General features: G+C 33.4%; 1 protein-coding gene across 4 annotated transcripts in view; it reads right to left on the reverse strand.

The window, feature by feature from the left end:
- Positions 1 to 6,906: 6,906 nt before the first annotated feature.
- FNDC1 (fibronectin type III domain containing 1) overlaps positions 6,907 to 15,041 on the reverse strand; it is a 119,051-nt gene continuing 110,916 nt past the window's right edge. For all 4 annotated transcript variants that reach the window (XM_031937545.1, XM_023503317.2, XM_023503315.2 and 1 more), the window contains 5 exons: positions 14,767 to 14,846; positions 11,941 to 11,970; positions 9,419 to 9,580; positions 8,663 to 8,785; positions 6,907 to 7,715 (listed from right to left, as the gene is read on the reverse strand). In XM_031937545.1, coding sequence (XP_031793405.1) covers positions 7,600 to 7,715; positions 8,663 to 8,785; positions 9,419 to 9,580; positions 11,941 to 11,970; positions 14,767 to 14,846 — 511 coding nt within the window. In that variant the 3' untranslated portion in view covers positions 6,907 to 7,599. The remainder of the gene's footprint in view (positions 7,716 to 8,662; positions 8,786 to 9,418; positions 9,581 to 11,940; positions 11,971 to 14,766; positions 14,847 to 15,041) is intronic.

Raw genomic sequence — 15,041 nt, forward strand, 5'->3', positions numbered from 1 at the left:
AACTCAGAATCAGGACAGCCTTACTTCAAGTCTGGTCTCTGACACATATTGGTTATAGTGACTGTGAGTAAATCACTCAACTTTTTAATGTTCCAAACAACTTTCAAAGGTTTTAAGTCGTAAAGTACCTCCGTATTTGCATTGCATGCCTAATGGGGTAGCCCCCTACATTGATGAAGTCATATGCCTAGACCAGAAAACAAAAATTTTATTATGCCTAAAATATCACCATTCTTACTATGCATTTGCTTCGAATGAAGTTGAACTTCTGGAAATTTTATTCACCTCTTGGAAAATTAAGATAACCTTGTGTATTATCCATAGAGATTTAGTTGGAGATGGGGGTGAGGGGAACATTGAACACTCATAGTGTTTAGAAATGCCATAAAATGCCAGGATGTATTCTAGAATAAGATTGGAAAAGTCAAATGGTTAGGGCATTACTGAGAGATGCATTTAATATCTAATAAGGTACATGGCCACCATAACTGACATTCTCCGTTTCTTTAGCAAATATCTTCTTTCCAGACCAAAAAGTGTTTTGATTGTTCTTTTTCTCATTTTCTTTTTTCTATGTATTTAGAATTCTTAGGAAATTTCAGAAAAAAATATAAAGATGTTCCAAGGAAGTATCTTAACTTGTTGGAATTTTTGGCAGAATGGGAAAGAAGAAGCATTTGATACCTCCCACTACCACCACCAACAAAAAACAAGTCTAACATAGCTTGCTTGCTCCATCCTATAGCTACAAGATGGCATTTAGATTCCTAGTTTAGATAACTTGTAAAGGTTGCTTTTTTAAATCTTTACTAAAACTAAACTTTATCTCCAAACAATTTTGAGCAACAACAAAATCTGACATTCCTGTTCCCAGCTGCAAAGTTGTTTTGGTTTGGGAATACATGGTTCTATTTCAATTTAACTACCACAAAATCAGGAACTAATCTTCATGAATATATTATAACATGTATGTGCTGATGCAATAAGGGCAAATCCAGTCTTAGATGGTGCAGGGGATAGAGTGCTAAATTTGGGGTCAGGAAGACCTGAATTTGATTCTTGCTTTAAACATTTATTAGCTATGTGACCCTGAGCAACTCACTTACTTAGTCTCAAATCTCCTTTAATCTGAGGGGAAATAAAATCCATTTGCTTCCTCAATGTGAAATGCTTCCTCGGTGCTTGATTGTTCCATGACAGCCCAAGAGTATAAATGAGAGGAAAAAAAAATAATACCTTTGATTGGGTAGACTCCACATAGTAAAGATATCACAATAAGATACATTAGAAGTTTTAGCTATTATGCAGTATGAATTGAAAGTTTCCACAGATTTTTGTCCCTCTACTTAGTTTGAGAATTTCTTAATATCTGTCAATATAGCTTTGGGGCTAAATTAATTTGCATCCACTTCTGCTTTCTTTTGAAAAGTTTTTATTAAGTCAGTTCATTAAACTTTATAAATTTAACTTCATCATATTCTTGGTTTTTTTTTGTTTGTTTATGAGCCAATCATACAATTGAGGTTTTTTTTTTATTAAAAAACATACTTTCACTCTCGGTTAATATTCTTTGGATTTTGCCATCATATAAATACTATAAGCTGAACTGATTCATACTTGTTGTCTTACTCTTGATATGATACATGCCTAGAAGTCAGTTTATTTTTTTTGGTAAATTTATTTCTCTTCTTCAATTGTAAAATGGATACATTCTATAGGAAATTATTTGAACTATCTAAAACCTGAAGAATGTTGTGGGAATGTTGGATTTTTCATTTATTACAGCATATTCGGGTATTCCCCAATTGATGAGCATCCCCCTCAATTTTCAACTCTTTGCTACCACAAAGAGAACTGCCATAAATATTTTAGATCATATAGCTTCTTTTCCTTTTTCTCTACTCATCTTGGGAAACAGACTTAGTAGGGATATTGCTGGGTCACCAGGAAAAGGAAGTTTAATAACTCTTTGAGCATAATTCCAGATTGCTTTCCAAAATGGTTGGATCAGTTCACAATTCCCTCAGCAGTGAATTAATGTCCCATATATTTTATATTTCACCCTCAAGTCTTAAGATTGCTGAACTCATTCTGAACTGATTTTTCTCCAGATCCATTATATTCCTACTCTAACTGAAGGTCATGACTGATAGTCATTGCAAGACAATGGTCAAAAAAAGGGGTTTTAGATTACAAATACATCTGGGTAAGAGCTAAAATCATCTCTTTAGTTAATAGATTAATGAAAGATATTAATTTTGACATCACAAGCATGTAAAATTCTTAGCCAAAAAGAGATGATTTAGTACCTCAAAAATGGCTAACAAAGGTCCAGATTAAGTGGCACAAGAAGATGCTATTCAGAAAGGGATTTTTAGAAAATATATAGTAATTTGATTGTTTTCTTTCCTTTACTATTCCTTAAGCCCACACATGTTCATCTAAGGTATTTATAGGTACAATAGCCAGTATATGCCAGAGCTTAGGGAATAGAATGGAGCAAGATTGTAGAAAAAGAAACAAAGGATACAAGGGAAGGAATAAGAGATTGAATTGGCTTCTCACTAATTCTTAGAATAAATAAATAAATTTTAGAAAATAAACCTTACAATATGAGAGTTGGAATATATTCTAGTGGCAATCTAGTCCAACTTATGCATAATCTCCTCAATTAATATATCTAACATGTGGTCTTCTGATCCACGTTATACATGTTGAGTTCCATTGAGGGTGCAGACCTTATTTTGGCTTTCTTTGTATCTCTAGTGCTTAGAGCAGTGTATGGAGTATCCAAGTGGCTGGCATTTCTAGTATGAGGGCTTGGTAAGCCCTTTCCAGAGTTACTCATCAACTTTCGGTATCCACTTGGCACTCAACTCTCACTTATGGCCCCAAGAAGCTGTAGCATGTGCAGTAGCCAAACCCCAGTAAACCATTTCAGCAGACAGACTAAACCAAGTTGAGGGTAATCAAAAGACCATAAACCCATTGGGGAGTTTGGGGGATGTCTACCCCAAGCATGTGAAGATTTTCCACAACAGAATGGACTGATGAGAACATTTGTTCCAACATCCATAAAGGCAGTTGAAGCAGGCACTGCGGAGCACTTGGAGCTTGATTAGATATCAAAGATGTCAAAGTCATCTATTACATCCCAGGCTATCACTAATCACCTTGACTTTTGTCTTGCCACTGACTCAGGAAGAGAGAGTAAAGTTGACAACTTTGCACAAATTTGCCTCACTTAAATCCAATCCACACACAAATTAAGACATTATCTTGTGAGGTAACTGATCCTCTGAAAATGAAGAGCAAACAAGTGTTTAGAATAGTACCTAGCACAAAATGAGAGCTTAGTAAATGCTTGATCACTTACTGAACGAGATGTCTATGATATCTCATTAATAATGTCCAATAGGAAATCTAAAAGTTAGATTAGGGCTGGATTTTTAGATCTGGAAGTTACCTATATGTAGATAATAATTAAACCCTGTTATGGGAGCCACCTGCTAGTGGTTGCTGGGGATCTAATTCTGACCAGCAGAATAGATCCCTTCAGGTGAGAGAATGATAACGATACAAGGAGACTGAGAGGAACTACATTCTCTGACCTCCCTCCTTCTCCCTCTTGCTCTGATTTATTTCATTCCCAATTCACAAGCAACATCTGCATCAGTAAAGGCTGACTTGCAGTTCCTTCAAATGTGTTATGATTCACAGCTGTGGGGACTTTAGGAGAATGGACCTGCCCCTTCACACTTAAGTATGGTCCTTAACAAAACCCAGGAGGCAATGATGAAATCACCAAGAGAAAAGGTGTAGTGAAAGAAGAGGGTCTAAGACAGTGTTGGATGTATAAGTGATGGATAATGATCAAGAAAAGGAAATTGGGAAGAAATAGCAAGAAACATAGGGGGTGAATGAAACAAATGCAAAAAAAGAGAGCCTCCAGGAAAAGAAAGTGACCATCACTGTAATCCTTGGACTTTAATGGTTTAAGTTATTATTTTTAAGAAAAAGAAAATTCGCTTTTCAACTCCAGGACTCACCTTGGCCTGATATTGATCAGATCTCACTCATATAGTAGTAGTGGGATAATTATTTTTGTTCCTTTGAAAGACAAGGTTGGTCAAATGATCTCTGTGTATTTGGATTCAGTTTAGTCTCAGTATTTAGTCTCAGTATCAGCAAATTGAAGTTTTTATACAAACATTTACTAAAATTTTACCCGACAGGAAATTAAGTATCCATCAACTGCTCATTTTTCCTTCCCCAAGATACATATTGCCTCAGATCTGAAAAGAATAGTGTCTGGGTAAATGAGCATAGAAAGACTCAAAAAGGAGTCTCTGTTCCCCACCTCCATCTACAAGGCCTTTGTTCATACCATTCCCATATGCTTCATAGCCTCTCTCTTCTGCTCTCCCCATTTATCTTTATGTATTGAAACCATGTCCTTCTTTTATGATCTAAAATGTCTTTCATGAAATCTTCTTTGACAACCTCTTTTTACCCACTTAACCTCAAGTATTCATATCATGGCAACTAGATGGAGCAGTGGATAGAGCATCAGGATGGGGGACTGGAAGACCATTTTAAAAATGGCCTCAGACACCAATTAAGTGTGGGATGTTGGGCTTAAGCTCTGTCTGCCTCAGTTTCTTCAACTGTAAAATAAGGATATTAATAATACCCACCTCCCAGGATTGTTGTGAGGATCAAATGAGATAAAACTTGTAAAACACTTACCACTATGCCTAGCATGGTATAAATAACTAAAAAGCCCATACCTCTGGTACTTAATAAATGCTTGTTCTTTTCCCTTCTCAGATTTTTCATAGCTTGAACATCTCCTTGATGCTTTATTTCATTCTGTCTTATGATACAGTGATTTTAACCTATTCTTCTTACCATTAATAAATATTTTAAGAGCAAGATTTATATAATATATAATTTTGTATCCTCAGTTACCAGCACAGAACTTTACATATATTAGGTGTTTTATAAAAATTGGTTGAATGAATGAAAAAAAAAAAGAATGATAAGAGCAAGTAGGTAGTTTACCCTTCAGGTTCAAGTCATCCCTATACATTTGAGGTTTTTAGAGTATTCAGGGGGCCAAATTAATACATCATTTCTGAATCTGTGCTGGGAATATTTATCCTACACACTCCTTTTGCCTCTTCACCAAAGAAAGTCACAATTCAATTCAAGAATTTGAGATCAGTACAGAAGTCATCTCATCAAGTGTAACTCAGAATGAGCAATTTGAATCTCAGAACATATTGTTAAGAAGTTTACTCTGGGATCCTCCTTTAATTCAAGAAACTCTAGCAAGATACATTCCTGGTCATATGTTTTCTAGCATCAGACTACTAGATACCAAAAAAACTGGGCAATTATGTTTATAGATTTTTTCCTAAAAGAAACTATGTTATAAGCTTGTTTGGAAAACTTCATTGTTTCCTAAAGATCCTATTATTTGTCTTGGTATTGTAAAGTAAAATACTTGAAGGTATTTAAATATTCACCTAAATGAAATGCTTCTTTTAGATATCATTGTAATTACTTTAGTTTTTAGATCATTTCCTTTTCATCTTATAAAGATCCAAAAACAACTTTAAAAGTCTCTCCGGTCTCTAAATTACATTGTTAATGTCATATGAATGTCCCATCAGCTTATACTTTTCTAGTTAGTAATACTCTTGTATTTTCCCAGACTTGCATCTTATTTGTTGTTGCTTCATATTAAAATTGGGAAATAGCATTTCAGGAAAACATAAGACACAGAGGTTTAATCCTTCATTCAGTTCAAAATGGAACATCTGCATTAGACCATATTTATACAATGAACTTTGTAAACTTTCAGATACTATATAAATGGCAGCTATTTTTATTTTCATTGTTCTTTAAGGTTTCACTGCCACTATTAAGCTTTGAAACATGAAAACTGCTAAATTCTCCAATTCTCCTAGAAAGCTTTGTTTTCAAAACTAAAACCTTATGGATGTGCTAGATTTCACTTGATTATATTCATCTATTGAGACTCTATAATCCACATCATTACTGATGAAAATGCTTATTATTTTATTTAAGGACTTGGGTTTATTATGCTATCAATTCATCCTATTGGTCCCAAATTGGCTGCACCTAAAAATATAGCTTTACATCTAAAGTGAAATCTCTTTGAAGGGAAAAATATCGGTATAAATTGAAAATAACTAATTAGAGGTTACACAAAAGTTTTATACAAGTTGGATGTAGAAAGGAAGAAGAATGGAGTATCTTTAGACCACTGTGACATATAAAGATGGAGCTTAGCGATTCTAGGACAGTGCTTTCCTCTGCCCATTGAGTCTTTCTGAGGTTAATACAATTAGATGAATTTGGAATTACCTGAATGACCAAAATGATACAATATTTATGTCAACCTGGAAAGAAATCTCTAGTAGGGTGTTCCTGGAATCTATCCTGATTAAATGAATATATACATTTATGAAAGATGATGATGAAATGAGCACATTCACAAGTACACGGGATTTTTTAAGTTAAAAATTATTAATGTATCTTTAAAAAGAACTCATGCTGTAGCACAGAGAAACAAAAAGCCTCAGATTCAAGAGTAAAATATCAAGGGAAGTAACACAAATGAAAAAAATAAGAAAACCGAAGTGAGACATTTAGTTTGGGGCCAGAAATTAAGATGAACCTTTGAAACACTACTCATGCAGATGACTTTGTGATGGTTAACAGTGTTTGCAAAAAGAACAATCCTTTCCACAATTGTTATATTGTTCATAGTACATTTTCCAAGGAAATTTTTTAAAAGACTTGTTAATAAACAGCATCTTTTACACAAAAATTCAGAAATATTTATCTAGAAGACATGAAAAATGAGAATTCCAAATAATATTCTTGCAGACATATATATACACATATATATGCATATATATAAACATACATACACATACACATATATACCTTGTGAATTTACAATGTTATTTGGTGCATTAGTCCAGCAGTGAGGCAAACTCACAGAGCATGGCTTATGTAGACTATATTGCCTTGGGTGGGTATTTTTAGTAGCTCAATATTGCTGAATAAAAAAAAAAAATCTCTGAAGCTTAAAACTCTGCCAGTTATAGAGAATTCCATTAATAACAATGGAAAATTATTTAGCATTCCATTAAGCAAGCACAGCATGCTTAGGTCGTTCCTTTGAGATACATGAAACGTCCAAATTTTGTGCTTAATAAAGTTTGAAAGTCTCATCGAGGAAAAGTGCAATCCATTTCAGTTGCTTATTTATTATTTCTTTGGGGTTGTGTTGACTTTAAAAAAAAACACACACATACAACAGAGAAGCAAAGTGGAATTTGAATATCAAACGCAAATCCTGTTTTCAGTCCCAGGTCAAGTAATGAAGCAGACTCCCAGATTTAAGTGTGAGAAGTGCATAGGATTTTGGTCTTCTGAGCACCTGGACTTAGGAGTTTCTCTACTGCTGTCTTTATTTTCTTCCCAAGACCTCATAGTCTCCTGGTAAAAGCAGTTTAACAGGTCTGAGAGGTATGGGCTAGACTTGCAGTGGTGATAGGGTTACCATTTTCCTGGAATAGAGACACCGCATTCATACCATCCAACATAATAGTAGGGTGTTCCAAAACCAATTCGGCCAAATTCTACAGGCTCTTGACGATATTGGCGATGATAACCTGAAATGATTAAGGAAAAAAATAGATAAGATGAAAGGAAAGAAAGCAGGAAGATAAAGAGAGAATTCAACATCAGTATTTGAGGGGAAAAAAAAAGAAATGTGAAGTATCTTCTTTCAAAAGAACACTAATCAGTACATATTCAGTAATTATCCCAATGATCTTTTTGTTCAGCAAATGCCTCCTCAATACAATAAAGAAGGCAGATTTCCCATATATTTAATGTCTTTTTTCTTCTCCCATGAATGAAATAATACAGTTTAAAATTTCCTTTGCCTTATAGTTTTCCAATTCTTTACTATATGGAGATGTAACACAATTTGACCAACTATCTAGTTATGTTCCTGCCTTTCTAAAAGCATTGAGTTTTCTCTACTTCTTTCTACCAAGTCCAATACCATCCATTCTTGAGAGACTCATTTCAAAGCTCACTTCCTCTGTATAACCTTCCCTGGCAACCATAGCATAAAATGCTCTCCTTCTTCTAAATTCAAATAGCAGTTAGTATCTGCACAAGTCATAATAAATTTCCATTATTGTCTTGAAGTATAATTTAAATCTTTGATTGAATTTGACTTTTCATGTCTTTTTGTTTTCTCATTCTGGATTGACTGAAATCTCTTTGAGGGCAGAGACCATATTTTATGTATATATACTACATAAAATTTAGCAGTGGTGTACACACAACAAGCCCTTAATATGGCATTGTTTTGATTTTGGCTAAAGTATTGAGAAGCCCTTTATTTAATCCAATAAGTTTCCTGAAATGCCACAACATTGCACATGCTTTAACTGACAATTCCAAGAGCACAGATATATAGAATTTCATACCCATATTTTGGCCCTCCTTCTACTCCTTCCCTCCAAACCCATGTTGCTTCTTTTGTAGGAAAAAAGTCACTTAATTGTCAATTGGGGAGCACAAATGTATCTGTTACTCATCTTACCTTGAACAGTTGGCAGAGCTTCTACATATGACTGAGGACCTGTTCTTCCATCCAAGTGTGAATCTACAAACTGGCAATGGTCCTCACCTCTCCCCCAACTATCTCCAATGCTGTAGAAAGTATCTGAAAAGATCATACACTCCATAAAAACACAACCACATCACTTCATTATGAGCATTTGTAGCTTACACAAAGGATGACTGATAACCAAAACTTGGGAGGGGGAACATTAGAGATCAATGAGTCCATGGGGGTTCTAAGTGACAGAGTAAATTAAATATTTGAGCTGGAGTGTTTCTGGCTTCAAATCCTAGAGTATTTATATTACCACAACAAAGATAATAGAAATTAAAGGTAAGGGGAAGTGATAGCAAACACAGAATCTATTATAAAAGCATTTTCTCAAGTATAAAATAGTTCATAAATATAAAGTCTTATTAACAGAGAAAATGGGCTTTTGTATATCTATGAGATTCTTGAAATTTGTTTAGCAGTAAAAGTTTGTAAGTTTGGATCCAAACTCATTTTCTGATCCCATATAAGATGCTCTTTTTACTGTGCCATTTGAGAGGAATGGGGAAGGGGATTCCCTCAATATACATTCCTAAGAAGCAGCACATGCTTTGCTGCTCTGGAGTTAAGTCAGGGTCAGAGTATAATTAAGATAATTTTGATACTTTTGAATCAGCACATCTTTTAATCTAAATGATTTTTATTAGGTATCAGTCAATAGCAGATCCCTCCCAGATAACTTACCTTTTAAGTTATCACTGAGGTAGATCTTATACCTTAGTGAATTACAAAGAACAACTCCCACAAATTTTCGGTACCATGTGCGCTTCACATATTGTCTCCCATGGCACTCTGTGTAGCTAGGATCACGTTTGAAAGTAAAAGGAATCCAAATGGGCTCCCCGCCTTTATAACACAAAAGGTGATAAAAGGTATTGTGGTTCAGTTTAAGTATTTCACAGCATAGGTTGCCTACAAGACACTTTGATTGATTCTTCCTTTTTTTTTTTAACAAGAAGAAAAACTCACTTCCCTTTTACATTATCTTGACTCCTTCTTCTTATGTATCTATTAAATCATATGTCATTAAAAGAATACTTAGCCTAAACAATTAAATGGAAAACAGTGTGAAATGTTTATAATTCCTTGTGAAATTTTAGTCTGTCATCTTTTTGTAACTGTTAAATTATGGTTATAAATTATTACCTGAATTTTTAAAAATCCTCATACTTTTTTTTAACTGATGGCTATGAATTTGCAATTGAAATTTATTTTGCCAATTTAGGCAATATTACTCATAGGTTTAGAGCTGGAAAGAACCTTAGAAGTCATATACTCTGAACCTTTCATTTTAAAAATGAAGAAAGTGAGACCCTATAAAATTAAGTGAATTCTCCAAGGTCACATAGGTCATATTTGATTCCAAATCTAGCATTTTTTCTCTCTCTCTATCATGCATCTCTCATTCATTCAATTCACTATTAACTGATCAGGACATAAGTTAATGAGGAACTAACAAGACCCATATGGATTCAACTAAATGCTTTCTTTAAAAAAATCTTTTATTTTATTGATATTCTTCTGCCAACAAAGATCCCAACTCTTCTATGACTAGGAAGTGGGTTTTTATGCCTTGGAGTAATCAAAAAACCCACCACCTGGTGACTAACTTTGTGGTAATTATGCTCTTTGCACTTAACCCAACTAGTCGTAGGAAGACCAGTATACAGTAGTTAGTGATTATACTTGGAACCTTTCTAATTTGGACAAACCTCTGCTAAAAGCATTTATTCTCTGCCAGAAATTTTGGAGCATGACTTTCATGGAAGCAGAGCCTTGGACCTTGGATAAAACTGTGATATTGTCCTAATCCTCCTATTATGAAATACTTTGCAAAATCTCCTAGTTGGAAGGAACCTCTAGAGGTCACCTGAACAAGAATCTTCTCCATCATACCAGACACTGGTCACTCAGCCTCTGCTTAGAGAATTCCAGAGGCACCCAAGACTTTCTCAGGTAGCCCTTTCTACTTTTGAACAATTGTAAGGAAGAATTTCCTTACATTGAACTGAAATTTTCCTCCCGTTGCTCTTTGCAGAATAGGTCTAGTCACATTTTAATATGATTTCCCTTCAAATGATAAAAAACAGCTGTAATGCTTCTTAAGTGCTCTTATTTTCAAGCTACTAATTGTCAAGTGTCTGAAGTCACATTTGAACTTAGGTCCTCCTGACTCCAGACCAATGCTGAGATAATATTTGTTAAGGCATTTAAGCATATTATTTCATACATAGTAAGTGCTAAGTATATAAATACTGGTTGCTATTATTATTATTTTAATTTTTTTATTTAAACATGGTACTGAAAACAGAACAAAATATTCAAGTCCAACGAGGGCAGGATATTTCAAAACTAATCCTTAACTGTCATCTCAATGTATCATAATGTTATGTCATTTTTCTGGCTTTTCTTCCATATTGTTGAGCAGTCTACTAAACTCCTCATATCTTTTTTTCAGATTAACTGCTGTTCACCACCTATCTTGTATTTCTGAAGCTGACTTTTTTTAACCCAAATGTGTACCTGTTAATTTTCATTAGATTCAATTAATGGCTTGCCTCTTTTCACCCCCATGGGTCTATTTCTCAGGAGGTTGCTCTCTCATGATAAGACTCAGTATTGCTTAGGAAGATATGTACTTTAATAGTGAACTCCAGGAAATTTAAAAGCAATTTAAACCCAAGGAAATTAAACTATAGAACAATGACAATAGGAGGGAAAGATTAATTTTTTGAGAATAAGAAAGACTATCTGATGCCCCTCCCCAGAGATTGACCCATAAAACTGACTTTGACTTCTAGCAACATGAGCTAATTGACTTGTCTTAAAAGAAAGCAAAAAGTGATATCATATAGTCAAAGTTTAAAGTATAATTTAAATGCTTATGAATAGAAATATTGAATATAAAACATTTAATATAATCAGAAACTCTATTTCAAGGTGTGAGTCTTGAGATAACTGGATCTTCTTTCTCCATTACTACTTTCTCCCATTAGTAATGGGAATTCCTGTATCATTTCTCTTCTCTAGTTGAGAAGGTGAATTTAAATTATTGGATAGTCTAGAACATGTTGGATAGAAATTTAGCATTATCCTATTAGTCAGATGTTTGAGTGACATAACAGATAAGCAAATATCTATTTATTTCTGGGTTCAATTTCATCAGAGGCACATCTTTGGGCCATTTGTCATGGAATGTAACTTACCTGGAGGTCTTACAACAAGCAGTGGATTGTCTGTAAGAAATAAAATGAATTAGAATTTATTAACTTGTCTTGCTTCATCTATTTACTATCCACATGACAGAATGTATTTGCTATCCTTTAATCTTCATTGTGTTACATGGAATATGCTTAGACTCCATAAAACTTTAGAAAAGGAAAATACAGATTATTTGGCAGACCTCAAAGGTTTTCTACAATACTTATATTCAAATCATTTATCTGAGAGTAGTGCTCTCTTTAAAATTCACAACCTTGTTAGTAACTGTCATTTCCTGAAATTTTCTTTTATTGCAGATGATGATACAAAAGAATTGACAACCTATACTGATCGAATTCTGGTATTTTTGAGCCAACAGTGCCTACAGTTTTAGCCAATGCTATTTTGGATGTTCGTTAATTAATGTTCCTTTACATTCACATTTTCTTAAGATTTTCTATGAGAGACTCCTTTCTCATGCCATCCACTTCTTTTCATGAAAGGAAAGGTATGTAATTTCATCCCTACTTAATAATATTTACTCTGGTTGCTAGCTCCTGACTTAGACTAGAAGTAGCAAATTCTAAGGGCTGTTTGAGCTGTTTAAAAAATAACCTCACAGTGTATTTGACTTAAGTATTCAAGCAGCAATAATCATCAACATTCAGATTTCTAGTGGTTCCTGAAAAAACTCTCAAGTGGTTAAAAAAAAAGTTAAAAGGAATGTTTCCAGATTTGATGCTGAGATTTATATTACATAGATTTTCACATTTCCTAACACTAAGATATCATGAATTTATAGATTTAGATAACCTTAAGTTGAGCCAATATATGAGGATATTATGATGATTATGTTCATGTTTTTACCTCACTGTAAGCCACTGCTTGTTTCAGTAAGGTAACAAGAATTGGAGAAATTCAGCTAATCTGGTTTATACGTAATCCAACTAGATAATTCAGACCTGTGAAACTGTGGTTAAGACATAACCACCATCACAAAAACTGATGCAGTGGCTTGGAGTCAAGAAAAGGAAGATTCATGGTGAGGGTATTTCTTAGGAGTTTGTCTTTTTAAAAGTATTATTTTAAGACCTAAACTTAACACATGTACTACTTACTACCCAAGTACCAATAGAGATTTTTAGACTTTCATTTACTAGCTTGTTAATCTTAAATTGTCTGGCTTTGGGGATGATCTTAGAGCAGTTAACCTAATAAGGGTCAAATTTCCACCTTGTATCCAGAGATGTTATCCTCAGATAATCTGCCAACTTTCCGAAGATAATTCTGATGAATAACAATTTCTCTTCATCTTTCCCACTTATAAGTGGAAATAATTACTCTCAAAATTGTTAAAATGAAGCATGTGAAAACATTTCTGAAGCCAAAGTTCTTCCCTGAGATATTACACCTATTTAAGCTTTGATTTAGTTCATATTTATTTACATATTTACTGGCTTTAAGAAATTATCTTCCAGAGACAAATTTTTTGTAATGAGTTTACAATTATGTAATGTGCTAACTACACAAATCATCCTGATAGAGGTAATATTTTTGCTGGAGACTTGTTTGACATTCTTTTACTTGTGCGTGTCATGTAGCCACATGTGTGGTAGAGTACTATAACTGCCTTAGTAATCCATCTCATTGCAGAATGAAGAACATTTGTTAAGAGAAGAACATAAGAATTGATTTATTGGGATAGAGCCAGACATGATCTACACAGCATTGTGTCTTTGACAGAGATGACTAGCACATGGTTATTCTCTATGTCAATGCCTGCAAAGGTTAAGGATGCTACCCCAATAAACATGAGTCAGTTGGAAGAAATTAGCTCATTTTGTACATTTTCAGCTTAAATAATATCTTAATTACACTATTAATGTTAAGTAAATCCAGGCAAATTCTGGTGAGTTGTTATATTTTTGTTTTGTTTTTATAAAGAAGATAAAATTTACTTTTGAGTAAACAATTGTGTATTGGATGCCTCTTAAGCCAAATTACTTTTATATTCTTCAGCTGTTCAGAATTAGAAACAAATTTTTAAACTTTGGAGCTAAATCTTTCACAGATACTTTCAAACTTATTCCCATGCTGTTGAAAATAGATTCCTCCACTACAGAATTTAACCTTTTCATTTCTCAGGAAACTGATATGGAAACTTTTCTTAATACCATTAGTACAATGAAAAGAAAAAAAAAACAACAGCTTTTTTTTTTTTCAAAAAAGAAAAATCAGAAGTGATTTTGCTAAAACTAGCACCTTTTTTGTTGTTTTGTTTCTCGCTTAATTGTACTTATTATTAGGGATTCTTTTTATAATATGGAAAAGGGCTGATTTTTCCCATTTGTTCATATATTTGATTATACCCATTGATTGGGGGTTTAGTTAATTAAGTTGTGATACATGAATGTAATGGAATATGACTATACTGTGAGAAAAAATGAGTATGATGAATATGAACTCATACAAAGTGGAATAAGTAAGACTAGAAAAATTATATACACAATGACTACAACAATAAAATAATAGAAAATGAATACTGTGAGATGCTCAAACTTAATTCTAAATAAGAGATATAAGAAGCCATTTCTCTTATTTCTTTGCAGAAGTAGAGGACTACAGTAGAACATTGAAAACAATGTTAGATTTTTAAATGAAGCTCCCCTTTATCTTACTTTTTAAAAATAAAACAGTTAATTAAGAGAAAAAAAAAGAAGAGAAAGGGTGGAAGACTACATTAAGAAATGCAGATGATTTTAAAACATTATATCAGTAAATATTATTTTTAAAAAGGGAAACAAAAATCCAAAACATATGATAATACGTACCTGATTCCGTAACAAAAGAGACTGAAGGACTCATAGGTCCATAACCATAGGGATTTTTTGCTTGTACTTTAAAATAATATCTAAAATGTAAAGAAATTTATTTTATTTTATTTGCTGAACAATATTTATAATCTACTACTGATAGTAAATACTACTGATGTGATTCCTTCAAAATTGTTTTCAAAAATTTTGAAAAACTATACAGCTAACACATACTGCAACACAAATGTGACTAATTGTTCCAAATGTCATTAATGTTAATGAATGAAGGTTTC

The sequence above is a fragment of the Sarcophilus harrisii genome, chromosome 4 (assembly GCF_902635505.1).
Source record: "Sarcophilus harrisii chromosome 4, mSarHar1.11, whole genome shotgun sequence".
Classification (NCBI taxonomy): domain Eukaryota; kingdom Metazoa; phylum Chordata; class Mammalia; order Dasyuromorphia; family Dasyuridae; genus Sarcophilus; species Sarcophilus harrisii.